The sequence below is a fragment of the Halichoerus grypus genome, chromosome 1, assembly GCF_964656455.1.
Source record: "Halichoerus grypus chromosome 1, mHalGry1.hap1.1, whole genome shotgun sequence".
Classification (NCBI taxonomy): Eukaryota; Metazoa; Chordata; class Mammalia; order Carnivora; family Phocidae; genus Halichoerus; species Halichoerus grypus.
In genome coordinates this window covers 68361237-68375358 of record NC_135712.1, presented here as the reverse complement: position 1 = coordinate 68375358, position 14122 = coordinate 68361237, and the positions used below count along the sequence as shown (strand labels likewise).

General features: G+C 41.4%; 1 protein-coding gene across 20 annotated transcripts in view; it reads right to left on the bottom strand.

Annotated features, from left to right (window-relative positions):
* The window catches only part of KALRN (kalirin RhoGEF kinase), a 642588-nt gene that overhangs the window by 267211 nt on the left and 361255 nt on the right, over window positions 1-14122 (bottom strand). For 14 of the 20 annotated variants that reach the window (XM_078066810.1, XM_078066838.1, XM_078066805.1 and 11 more), the window contains exons 16-17: window positions 7321-7440; window positions 1549-1767 (exon numbers count right to left, since the gene is read on the bottom strand). In XM_078066810.1, coding sequence (XP_077922936.1) covers window positions 1549-1767; window positions 7321-7440 — 339 coding nt within the window. The remainder of the gene's footprint in view (window positions 1-1548; window positions 1768-7320; window positions 7441-14122) is intronic. The other 6 variants (XM_078066842.1, XM_078066821.1, XM_078066872.1 and 3 more) reach the window with 1 other exon arrangement.

The window sequence follows — 14122 nt, the reverse complement described above, 5'->3', positions numbered from 1 at the left end:
ATATCTAAAACTAATGATGTAATGTATGGGGATTAACATAACAATAAAAAAATAAATAAAAAATCAACTGCATATTTGTGGGTCTACTTCTAGAATCTCTATTTTTTCCTTGTGTCTATTCTTACACCAACACCATTCTGTCTTGATCACTGTAGCTTTAGAGTAAGTCTTAAAATCAGGTAGTGTAACTCCTCCAACTTTGTTTTTTCTTCTCAAGATTGTTTGGCTATTCTTGATTCTTTGTATTTCCATATATATCTTACAATCAGCATATCAATTTTTACAAAAAAGTTTGCTGGGTTTTGACTGGGATTGCGTTGAATCTATAAATCATCTTAGTCTGCTGCTCCCAACTCTGGGGCCCTCAAAGGCACCATCACTCTGAAACAACAGAAAGGAGAACGGAGAGAAGGTGTGGAGGCCACAGGGCCCTCTGACAGGCATGTTTTATTTACTTTCAGATAGACTTTCCCATGGCCCCTGTAAGTCACCCAGAGGAGAATGTTTCTCTGATCTATTTCTACCAGGGAGCAATTCCAAGGAGGAAAGTATTTTACATTGAGTAAAATTACTTCTGTCTTAAACCTCTATTTCATGAAAGAATTCCCTGAAAGCACCCAAATCAGTTAGAAATCCTCTTAGCCCCTGTGCATATTGCTGTACAGATGGGAAAGTAAGGGGTCTAAATCCTTGTCATCCTGCTGTACGTGTCTCCTGCCTTTTCTCCCACAGCTGCACCATCCTACCAGCTAGGCTCCTAGTCTACTAGGGACAGACAGCTGTGTTTCCTCCACCAGACGGAGAGCCCCATGAGTAAAAGAGCTGCGTGTTTTCCAAGCCTAGTGCCTAACTGTGGCACATTAGATTATGTCCAGCAGATTGTCACCCTACTCTCCTGACCTTCACTGGAGGCATATACTTCCCTACCTCACTGATGTTGGCTTGGCCGTGTGACTTGTTTTGGCCAAAAGGATGTTAGAGCATGTGACATAAGCAGAGACTTGAGATTTGGGGCACAGTAGATTTTGGGCTCTTGCACTCCTGCTTTTCACCATAAATTTGCCTCAAGTAGCTGCTGATCCAGGAGACTGAGAGACATGAAAGCAGATCTAGACCAGATCTCCAGCTTGGAGCCCAGTTCTACCAAACTCAGCCAAGATCAGCTGAACTCGAATACTTAAAAACAAAATGCTTATTGTTTTATGCCACTGAGTTGTGGGGTAGTTTGTTATACAGCATTATTGTGGTAGTAACTGACTGATACAGCCCTCAAATCTAGTATTCAGCACACACCTAATTTCTCCTTCAACACCTAGATCTGATGAGTTTGAGATTTTACAAGAAACAAATCACATGGTTCACTTCTTTAATGGAAAATATTATAAGGAGGCTAACTGTAGTTATTTCCACATCATTACTCTACTTTCAAAGGCTAGTATTGGGAGGACTCGCTTCTCCTTGAGGGAGATACTACAGATTTGCAGGATGAAGGGAAAAAACAACCCTGCATTGACATTAGTCCCCCATATCCCACAGCCCTTCCCTCACCTGTTCAGAAGTTTTATAAAATGCCACAGAGGCATTGACTAGTTTTAGCCGGTCTTCCATCTTCAGCATGAGCTGCTGCCAGTGGAGGGCCACCTTCTCGGCACATTCCCGGATGGCGTCGGCGTCATAGTGGCCGGCCTGGAGCAGTGCCTCAGCTTTCTGCTGTACCTGCAGGGCACTCTGGTGCGTCTTCTGCAAGGAAGTGGCATGAAAGAGGGACTGGGCACAAGGGGAGGAGAGAGAGGTCCGTGGGAACGACCCAGGCGTGGTACGGGAGGGGGTGGAGTGAGGCGTGAGTGGAAAGATGCAGAAAAGTTAAAGAGCTTTAAATGGTGGATTCAAACATTTTGTCATGATGATTAAAACATCATTGATCTTAAAGCACATTTAAAAAAAAAGAACGTCATGCATTTTCATTAACCGAATGCTCGGGACCCTAACTCCGGCCCCCACTCCCCTACTCGCATCCCTGGTTCTACAGACATCTCAGTTTCTGTGGCAGAGAAACCGCATTTCTGTATACATCTGCTCCCTGACTGGTTCAGACGTTAGCGAATTTTTCTTTTCAAATCTAATCATAAAATTGTTCACTGTGGTGAGTTTTCAAGGAGGTTACTGCTGAGTCCCACTTGACAGGTTAAATAAACACAGTACATAAGAAAAAAATCTCCACATAATACAAGGCTCAGCCAACAACACAATCATTTTAAACATTAGTTGAAAAGGATTCCAGTAGAAGGAATAAATTTGGCAGATTAATGAAGCCTAAGAGTAGCATCTCACCATCCCTTAGCTACCCCACGAAGGGAACAAAGCAGTATAGTAGATAATTCAGCTCAACATGTAATCCCTACATTATTACATTACTTATGTTTGCCTTTAGGACTATATACATATGTATATATATATATATATATATAAATATATATGGTGCCGGGACAGTTCCCAAGAGCTGACCCATTCTGCACTCCCTGTGTGAGTACAACCTCCCTCCTTTTCACCCCTACACCACCTGGCCCCCTTCATCCCATCCCAGACTACAGTCTGCACAGTCCTATTTATTTCCCCCCATCTATCACCCATCTCCTGGCTTCCCTTCCCCGTCTCTGGAATCTGTACTCAGTGTTCGTTGTTAGCATGACAGCCTCTAGCAACCTAGACTCCTTTATTCCCTTGCTTGGCCACTAAGTTAGCCCTCAATCGTGATGACCGTATCAGAATTTGAGTTCCTAAATGTTGAACATGGCAAGAAAAAGTAAACTAAGGGTCAGAAATGATCCTCTACAAATCCCTGATTTCTTTCTCTGTTTTACTTATTGGCACCATTTTCTTTTCCTGTATCCTAAATAGAGGGGTACCCCAAGGTGCACCGTTGGTGTGTGTTCACTTCTGCAGAACTCTTATCTATTCCCGTGGCTGCTATTACTTCCCTTTTGTAGATGATGCCCAGGATTCGTCTCTCATGCTACATCGCGGACCCTCATCTTTAATTGTCTTTGGGTGTGAGGGTGAGCTGCCTGCCATACTTCCCACTCGAGGTCAGCAGCACTGATTCGGTTGCTCTAGCTGCCTGCCCCATGTTAGCCACTTACAATGATGCATTCTTAGCAAAAGAAGTGAAACGTCTTCCTGGGGAGAGGAGGAATGCTCGTCAGTGGATGCAAATGGCTTGACTGCCCTATTAGAGCCTCCAGCTTCCTCCCGGACATTTCCTCACGTTCCACATCTAAAACAAAATCCCTCCCTCTGGAAGTATCTTCCCACGGCAGTCTACCATTTGTGTTGATGGTGTCCTCCTTGTTGTCACCTGGGTTTATAATCTTGACATCATTCCTGACTGCTGTTCCTCACCCCAAGTCCCAGTCCAACCCACTGCATGCCTAGACCGCCGCGGTGGTCCTATAGTTAGCCTCCTTGCCTTCCAGTTCTAATCCATCAAACCCATCCCTTACATTTCCAATAGATCAATTTGGTTCTCTGTAATAGCAAGTGCTTAGATGAAGTGACTCCTAATGTTCTTCTGGCTCTAAAACTCTAATTTTATGCTATAATTATCATTCCCCTCTCTCAATGCAAAAGCCTTCAGTGGTTCTCCCACTGCTATGAAATTAAGTCCCAACTTTGAAGGATGTCCTTAAAAGCTCCTCCCAATGTAGTCTTGAACTACTTCCATAACATTATCTATCATCTACTACTTCCTTACAAAAACCCTCTGAAAACACACTCTGTGCTTTCTTATTTTTGCTACCTTCATTCTTCCTACCTTTTAGTGAACAAAAAAAAAAAAAAAATCTTTTTGGACAGCCGGAGACTCACTAAAAACTACTTTTTTGAACTCCTATATCACTCATCTAATATATTTGGCTGCTTCTCCATACTTAGACTGTGAAACTCTCAAGGCAAGCACTGTTTTAGAAATCACTTTAATAACTGTCATTTATCCAAGGGCATACTCTGTGCTAGGCACTGTGCTTAGGCATATTTTTTCTAGTTCTTATGACATCACGACAAGGTGGATATTATTATTCCCACTTCACAAATTAAAAACCTGAGGCTCAGGCTGGTTGAGTGACTTGCCCAAAAACATACAACCAACGAGGTGATGAAACTAGGAATAAGATTCAGGTTTGACTATTCCTATGTTCACTCCCACCATATCACACCACATTATTTTATCTCTAGAGTTAGAATGGTATCTACAGTGCTTCATGCAGAGGAAGGGTTCACCAAATGAACATTAGTGATTATGATAATTAACTGGCTTCTCCTCAATATATGAAACCAGCATATAATTGTCATCAAAACCCCATTATTATGTCTTTTTCTCTGAGAGTGAAGGAATAATTCTAATTGTCCTATAATTTAGGCTATGTAATAAATCCTCTTCCTTATTCTGAAACTCATTATCATCTGATGGTCCTTGGAACTCCATCCCCTTTAATTTCCAAATGACAAACTCTTATGCACATGACATAATCTTTGCTTTGATAAGCTTGAGTCATTCTTACGCATTTATTTCTACTATTATCTAATCCTATTGAGTGTTATATCTTTAAGACATGGATTACCAAGGATGTTACTATATGATTTTAACATAGGAGTACATGGAAGAAAATTGAACCAAATCAATTGAATTTATTATCCAGTTTTAACTACTTATTCTGCCATAATGCTTATGCTTAAATTACATAAGAGGATTTCAAATAAAATTGATTTCAAAACTGAGCTTGTCTCTATGATAGTCACCGTTCTTGAAAACACATCAGCCAGACCATTTTGCATACTAACAAACAATAATTTGGGTTTGTTGATAAAGCTATGCTTCTGGGTGCTGTTCTCTGTTTTGAATGGTTCTGTTTTGCTAAAACTCAGAGTACTTTAGGTAAAAATTCTGACCTTCTTTGGGGAGACTAAAATCTTTAAACCAATAAGGCCACCCAAGCTAGGGTGAGCAGACATCCTAGTCTGCCCATGATAGTTCTAGTATATGCCTATTTTTCTAGCTGAGTTATTAATAGTTCCCTTCTTCCCTCTTAGAAGTATCTCAGTTTTAACAATAAATTATCTAGTCACCCTACCCATAGCTATTTTGTTTTCCCTTATGGAACCCAGGATTCTTTCTTAGGGTCCAAGAAGACAAATTATGTTCTCTATCAGCAATCACTGGAATCCAGTAAGTAATTACCATCAAAATGGGCCAAGTCAAACTAGACTAGTTAGATCCCCTTTCAAATTGCATAAATCTTCCCTGGCATATCTTCCCCTTGATGCAGAACCTGGTCTAAACCAATGCTTTTAGGAAGAAGCACAAGGCTACCTGGAGAAGGAGCATATTTGAAATTCATTACTTTAGCTACGCTGCAGACCCTGCCTACCCTCCATTCCCATGATCTTCCAGAAATCCTATCTGCTCTGCCATCTCCTCTTCAGACCATAGACATATACTCCACAGGGGCCTCATGGGATCTCAATATCAATTCCAAGAATATTTGATCAAGTTGCACCCATGTAATTAAGAGACATACATGCTTAGTAAGCTTCTATTCTGTACAGGTGCAACAGCACTATTACAAATTAATATACTGTTTATGCAAGTGGTGGAATCTGGTCATTGCACTAGCACTGCTAATGCATTCACCCACTGTTTTCCACTAGCTCGTTGAAATGCTCTAGCATGTCATGATACCTGGTTTTATTGGCTCAACATTTGCTTATGGGACAGGAAAGTTAATTACCTGATAGGGCAGGTTAATCTTCACATTTGAGATAAACAAGGAGGAGGTGTGGCCAACAGTGGTCTTCTCTCTGCCTCTCACCCTCACAGCTTCATGCCTCACTCCTAGTCTGTCTGCCCAACCTCTGTTCATGCTGGCTCTCTATGCTGCCTCTCTATGGGGCTTTCACCGCTCTGTATCTGATTCTCCATTGTGACCCCAATCTTGATATTTCCTTGATGGTGAATAGATCTTAACACTTTGATATTTGTGTATGCCAGTAAACTGAGACAGAGGCAGCTGATGATAATAAAGACTCTCTCCTCTGCTGAGTTCCTCCTTAGAAAATGATTGCCCACACTGTATGGGCAATATATAGTCTATTTTAAAATCTCAAATCCCAGACAGTAAACTACTATTAGTAATGCTTCCTAAGAAGACAGCAGGCATCTTATAGAAACATGTCATTTATGTTAATGCTATGTTTACACATACAAGATGGTTTCTAGAAAATTAAATGGTTGAAATCAATCAGTACTAGTTTAAAAATGGCTAGTAATCAGTTGATTACTGTATTAAAGATATACTTATAGGCACGAACAGTTAAAACTTTATCATTGTTGTGGAAAAATCTCCTTAACAATCATTCTTTTAGTAGAAGATAACACCTTTGCATTTCTTACACATTCAAAAGTGGGTTGAGTTTTAAACGGAACCACAAGTAATGAATGTCTTTGAAGGTTTCTCTCTGTTCCCATTGGTACTGATCTTACTTTATTTTTAATATAGTTCCCATGTCCCATTTCCTGCTCTTTTCCCCATACCACTCTAAAGCAATCAGCTCAAGTCTCTTTGGGAAGGAGAATGTTCTAGTAGAAAGGATAATTAAAGGTATTATTTAAAGCAAGATGACAAAACTTAGATTATTGTAAGAGGAATTTTGTTTTAAAATAGCCTTTAGAACAAGTGTCAGTTGGTGAACTTCTGGTTTCCGTTTACTCTTGAAATATGGCTTCTTTCGGTGGTGGTACTAAACAACTACTTTCAGCGAAGCAAACTATCTAGTGCAACTACTCCTATGCTCATTGTTCTTGTTAGAAGGCAGAATCTGACAATGAAATCTAAATATTACATAGAAATCAAATGTTTTAAAATGGAATACTAATGTACTAATGACTTCTGTACTTGTTTATCCTCAATTCTGAGGGCTCCTCAACTGGAAGTGACTTCTAACCTTTTGGCTTCACATGTCTCACATGGTGTATAGTCCATAATGTACAAAAACTCAGTGTACCAGAGGCCTTACGGGTAAAGGGACCAATAAGTGACCAAGATGCACATTTGTCGTGTGAACACTTGTCTTCCATACTAGGTGATGAACCCCTGCATTTGCTTCCCCATCAATTCCTCGGTAATAGGGAGGCTACCTGGACCATTTAACTAGAAAGAATAAGGGTTTCACTACCTAAAGGAATGTTCACATCTTGAGGAATCAACCTGTCTGAGGAGCAGAGCAGAAATGGGGAGGGAAGACAGAGGAGTCAGATTTGGGTGTTACCTCGATTGCCAGTTGGAACTGCTCGTGTTCCCGCTGCAGCTGTTCTGCTTCAGACAAAGAGCTGGCATTGACCAGGCTGGCGTTGAGCATTGACTCCCCATTGCGGATCCATCCCAGGACCTGGGGAGTCAGGACAAGAACACAGATGAACGGCCTTCGCACCCTCCCCAGAGCTGTTGCTTTCTCCGATGGGTCCTTAGGTCAGACCTTGCTATCTTCTGACCTCACTTAGAGAGAGGACAGGAAGGCTCTGGATAATTAAATTGTTCATCTCTGCCATCTTACCTGTCACCTTGTGCCACACGGTGTTTATTGTAAGTATCAACCTCATTCTTAGATACATATATTCTTTTCTACCCTTATTACCCCTCTGTCCCAATTTCCTTACCCATTTAATTTAAACATTATAGGATTGTATTGTATGTACATCTCTGAAGTTCTCTCTAGAATGTAGAATGGTGTAAGTAAATAAATTCCATATACTGGCATTCTTTTCTTTCTTTAAAAGCCCAGTTCAGATACCAACAACTTGAAATCTTCCAAACCCAATTACTCCTGTTAAAAACAGATCCTCATCTAGTACAACCACACCATACCACCTTTGTGGCACTCACCACAGACTGCCTTGTTCAGTTGTTTTAACCTACATTTCAACATCCTACCATACCCCATCCCCCCAAATGTAAACTTCTGGAAGACTAGGGCAGTAGATGAGTCACGCTTTAGTCTCACACAGTGCTTAGCATGGTGCCTTACAAATGGTGAGTATGCAGTAATGTTTTTGAAAAAGGGAACGATTATCTGTAGACAATACCCAAATTGCACCTGAACAGTGGGTCCAACCTCCTATGCCTTGCAAAAATAGTTAAGAATAGACAGGTTTGAGCTCTGACAGATAAACAACCCAAAGGGAGGAGGAAGGCGAAAGAAAACAAGTAAAACAGCATAAGTAATCCATACACTGGATCATTAGAAAATGGGAGAATAAGTTATAATTGATTTAAATTATCTAGAGGCAATGGCTAGGCTAAGTAAAATTTCTAGGTGACCTTAATTAGTACTGGGGGAAGAAAGTTCAGCTAGGGAATATTAGAATAGAAGGAGAAACAGCTAACACTGTCTAGACAGTCCTAGGTGAAATGGGCATGTGGCAATTCTCTAGCTAAGATCTCAAGTCAAGTGCAAATAATCACACTGGAAGAATCAGGCCTTGAAAATATACCTTGGGGGCGCCTGGGTGGCTCAGTCGTTAAGCGTCTGCCTTCAGCTCAGGTCATGATCCCAGGGTCCTGGGATCGAGCCCCACATCTGGCTCCCTGCTCTGCGGGAAACCTGTTTCTCCCTCTCCCACTCCCCCTGCTTGTGTTCCCTCTCTCGCTGTGTCTCTTTCTGCCAAATAAATAAATAAAATCTTTAAAAAAAAAAAAAAAAAAAGAAAATATACCTTGTGTCTGGTCACCAGAAAATTGCTAAATATTTTCTTTATTAGGGAGTCTAAGAGTTTGCTTGGAGAGGAAATAAAAATTCTTCTGAAATTTCAAGATTAGTAAATATCATCCATCTGTTACTTCAAGGCAAAGGAGAAGATACCACAATCTGTTTCAGATTTTTGCAGATTTTTTTTCTCCTCTCAACTTCTTCATGCTAAACAATTAGAAAAACACTAAGCCTGGTCTCTCCTATCCCATAATCCTCATAGGCGTTTCTCAAATTTCCTCCTTGGGCAGAATATCACTGATGACATATTGTACATGGATAACACTGGGGCAAAAATCCTGCTGAAGCTGGGCTATTCGGATTGAGATGTTAATTCATGGCCAGTCTGGCAGATTGTGGATGAGATGCCAAATCTGTAAAGCAATTAGTTGCAGATATAACGTCTCAGAGTGTATGTGTGAAATCTCTGATGCTAGTGGTGTGCTGGGGCTGGCTGGATAGAGGTGCTAATGATTTCCAAAAGCTGCCTGTAAGTTTGGGTATATGCATACATGGATTGCATGCCCAAATGCTTCAGCTCTTTGGAAAATGGAGCTCACAATGTATACTTTGAACTATGCAAGTCCTTCTGCCATGATTCACTGCATTTTGCTTGGTTCAAGATTCATTTGAGGGTGTCAGAGAAACATTTACTTCGTGTGCATCACAAATCAACGTTTGAGGGGCAATTTGACTCCCTCTGGGCTTCCTAAGTCTTGCTAGCATCTGTTCCTCTCTAGTTTCAGCCAACTGGAAACACCAGTTAGAGCTCTGGTGGTGGGGATCTCCATTTACTAGCTTCCCATTTAGATATCATAGGCTTCAGTCTCTACGTCTTTCATTAAGTCATGCCATATCCTTGATATCCTTGTTCATTTTTATTTCCCAAATGCTGTTTATAAAGGCATCCCAGGTCTCTAAAGCGGGAGTTTTGATTTTAGAAAGATAAAAATGCCCGTTTATATCCGTGGCTTAGGTTCAGGGGTGGGACTGATTCCTATAACTGAGTCTGTCCCAGAAGCCGGACTGGGATAGTGAAGGAAAAAAAATACAAAATCTGAGGTTAGAACACCTGGCAAAACCACTCAACCCTCTGAGCCTCGGTTTTCTCATCTGCAAAGTTAGCATAATAGTGTCTTCCCTTCCTACAGCAGGGTGGATGCAACATGCGTAAGATGTAAAGCCTGGTGATAGTGGAGGTGGTGATTTTTAGTTTTGGAGCAAAGCTAGGTAATGCTATGATTCTTCATTTATACCTCTCACAATGAGAAGGGAAAAAGGCTATTGATTTTTGTTCCAGTATCTGTAGAGCTTACTGGCATATTCTGATGCGATGTGGGAACCCGAGCTGTTTTGTTAGCACCATTCTCTCTTGTCTGATCAGTGACAACCTTTGTTGGTATAATTTTCTATTTTTGTCGTCCTTTATTTCCCTGATTCATAAAACTTGTTATTTATTCTATGAGCATCCAAATGAATGCAAGGGAGTAGAAGAAATATTGTAATAAAAATGATAAAATGTTGTTTTTACTAATCCTGTGTGGTCTCAGAAACATCATGTAAAAGTATTCTGCAAACCATAAAATGTAATGCATAATATGAGCATTTTATGTTGATCAATTATCTTAGGCAACAATTTACCTATAGGTGAGATGACCTTTGAGGGTCACTTTGAATCCTCACATTCCACACTTCTTTCAAAATTCAGAGACTCGCCCTACAACCATAGGAAACCAGAGAAAGTCAGGTCTATAAAAATGAGGGACCCAAGGAGTATTACTGATTGCTGCTCAGGGGACTCAGGAGCTGGCCAAGAATTCAGCTCAGTCTGAGCTGAGAGGGTGAACTGAAAATGGGGATCTACCGCCTCCTCAGGCCAAGGAAGTGCAGGCAAACCCCAGTGAGAAGACTGGATTTGGTTAACTGGACGTGGATGTCCGTAAATGATGATGCCGTCTAAGCAAGGTAAGCTGTCCCCTGTAACCGGTAGGCTGGGAAGCTGCTTGTATAGGGCTGTGTTCTCTAGGTCACACTGACAATAAAGCTCTGAGGATGCCCTCAAGGCCTCTGACTCTAAGACCTGCTGTTGCTGATGACTTAGCACAAGGCACAGTCATTTCTGAAAGTCTGGCCACTTGACAAAGGGCCGGCCCCTCAGATGGTAGCTCGGAGCCTGTCATATTTCCGGCATTTCTTAGCTCTAAAGGTTCACAGTGTATGAGATCATATGTGATCATGCTTCCTGGTTTTATAGACTGTGACCATGGGTCTTCTTAATTTTCTCCATTTTGAAACAAATGCTCATCCCTTTGGTCTCCTCTCTCTTGGATCTACCCCAATTCCTTTCTACCTTTACGTACAGTGCACAGAACTGAACACAGCAGTATTCTTGATAGGGTAATATTTCCTCCTTTGTTTTCACTGTTCACTTTAATAAAAAGCAAATTTTGGCCAGTATCTGGTCCATAGGGGTAATTTAAGTCAATGTCTTTAGTAGATAAGTATGATTTCTTTTCCCATACTTAGAGCCCTGAGAGCTTACAAATCCATTTTGGCTTATTTTCTGCTAAAGGCCCTGTTCTGCAGGAACACATATGGAAATTCACTTAGTTTTTTGCCAATTAAGTAGGTTTTTCAAATCTTCTTGGATTATTTAATAAATGTGAGGTCATCTTTGCCAGAGTAGTAATTTTCCTGGAAAGCAGTCAGAACATTCTGTGGGGCTGGGGAGTAATCTGAACTCTTTTTCTAGAAGAAAGGGGGCATCTGAATGGTCTAGGGCCCCAGACCATGGGCTGTAGTCAGGGGAGGGAATTCCCTTAAAGAGTCAACATTTCTCCAGAGGTGTCTGGGCCATCAATCTAAGATACAGAGCCCCATGTAACCCCAAAAGAACAGCAGTCACATTAAATAATTTCATTTGTTCTCAAGCCCTGACAATAATTTTCAGTCTGACATCTGTGGCATCATCTCTCCTCAAAGCTTCAGTTTAATATAATGGTCAGGTAACTGCACTATGGTTATGATGGCCAAATCTAAACCTCTCATCTACGGGCTCTAATGCCCAACTGTGTAGCAGTGCATTGTTCTCTCCCTTTCCATCCCCATTAATGGCATTTCAATTAAGGTGTCCTTTCTCTTTCCTTTTCTTCTTCTTTTTCTTTTGAGTATATTCAAAAGAGAAACTCTCAAGCTTGTGTCTAAATTTAGCTCCACTGATCAATACCGACATCTAAATTAACTCCCTCTTTCCAAGTGTCAACAGCTTCCAAATCAATATTTCCTGCTCCACCAACTTCCATCAAACACAAATGCCTTCTCTGAAACTGGATCAGACGACTCCCAAAAGAAAGAGCCCTACACTGACAAGGAAAACAAGTCCGCCTAATGAGGCATGGTGGCTTAACTAAGCAGCAATCCCTTGGCACCTCCCAAGGCCACTGTCCTTCACAAAGGCCTTCGTGGGTTTCCTGCAGTCTGACTTGAGCAATCCAGTATGCTTTTGAACTACAGTCGCACGTGTGTCATCCTCACCATGGTGGGGAGAAGCAACTTTCTCCTGCAGAAAAGTGTTTTGTCCTCCAACTCAAGAAATACTGAATGGGAATGTATCCAGAGATCCATCTAGCCTGGATTATTCATATAGAGACAACCTATGTCCCCATTTGACAAACTACCTCTCATCATGTCAAGTCCCCATCCTATACAGAATGCATACTCAAAGGATTAAAAAAATCATTTCCATTTTCATACCAGTTAAGAAAAACATAATTAGGGAGTTGACCCTACTATTAATGTTGGAACAAAAAATAAATACAATTAAAAACCAGGAGCAAAAATACCTATTTCATTTCACAGACAAATAGGAATGATTTTCCTGTTATCTGTTTTGTTCAGATGATCTCTCCTGCCACCTCTGGCTGGCGGAAGTAACAGTATATGAAGAGTGGAGGGTTCCCACGACCTGTTGGAGCCTGCTGACCGGTCGGGTAGGTGCCCCCCTCTGTGTCAGATGCAGGCCCTGTGGGCCTGTCTTCTCAGATGTGGTGCTGTGAAGACCGGGAAAATCCCAGACTGCGTTCTGCTAGAGGGCTTCTTTCTATTTTTCCTGGAGCCCTAGGGCAGGACTGGGGCCCAGGAGAGGCAAACCGTGGGACTGTTGATAAAGGAAGCATGGGCTCAAGTTTCAGCTAACTAGTCAACAGGCCCTGGGAGCACTAATCCTATGCTACCTCAGTTTCCCCCACTTGTAAAAAATAAACATGCACCCCTTTCCCCCATGGGTCTCTTCTCTTAAAATGAGATTATAAATGAGAAAGAACCTCTCCTCTGAAAAGTAAGTACTATCATTATTACCAAGAGTCTCAGAATTTGTGTAATCCTCACTGCTCTGGGTCTGCTAGGATTTCCATCATGTCTCCCCAGAGACTCAGGTGTGATCCCAGTGTAATTACACAGAAAACAATCTGGATGGCAGCCCTGTGATCCAGCCTGCCTTGGTGCTCAGTGATTTCACCTGCGCTGAGGACAGATCTTCAGCACAGTGTGTAAGGGCTCTGGATGAGCACTGCTCGGGAGAAGCAGAGCAGAGAAGACCATTTTGCCCATGATAATAAATAACAATATAATAACTAAGACCCAGGCATTAACAAGAAATACTCTGAATATAAGAGAACAGCAATGATTAAATAAAATTTGGTGTTTTTGTCCCCTGTACTAAATTAATAGAGTTAAATAAGACAGTGTAATAGCCATGGTGCATAAGAAAAAATGCTTAACAGGAAGAAGTTTCTCTGCTTAGGTTATTTCGGGTGGGGCTCTGCCTTCAGGGAGCAGGGGTCAGGATTGCTTGAAAGAATGTGGAGCAGAAGGAACTATCACGGAATTGCCCGGAGGCCCCCCCCCATCCCCCCCACCCCTTGCAGGGAAGCCCTCCTAGACCAGTGGAGCACGGTGACATGCTCTTTGCTCCATGTGACCATTGTCTGGTGACCTCTCTAAGCTTCAGTGGCCTCATCTGCAAATCGGGAATAAGATCTGCTTCAGAGAATGGTTGTGAGGATTGATGGAGAGATGAGTGTAAAAGGTACCCAGCACTCAATAAATTATTATATATTTGTATTTCTTCAACCCCACTTTGTCTAAATAAAAAAAAATCTCCATTCATTATGCTGATAATTAAAACTGAGTCTGTTCATAATATAAATATATAATATTTTAAAATGTGTCATTGGTTCCTGTGTTTTCCTAGAGGTTCCTAGAGGCCTGGCTATGTCCTTTGGTAAAATGGCTAGTATAACATCTCATACTGATAAGAAATCTTTTT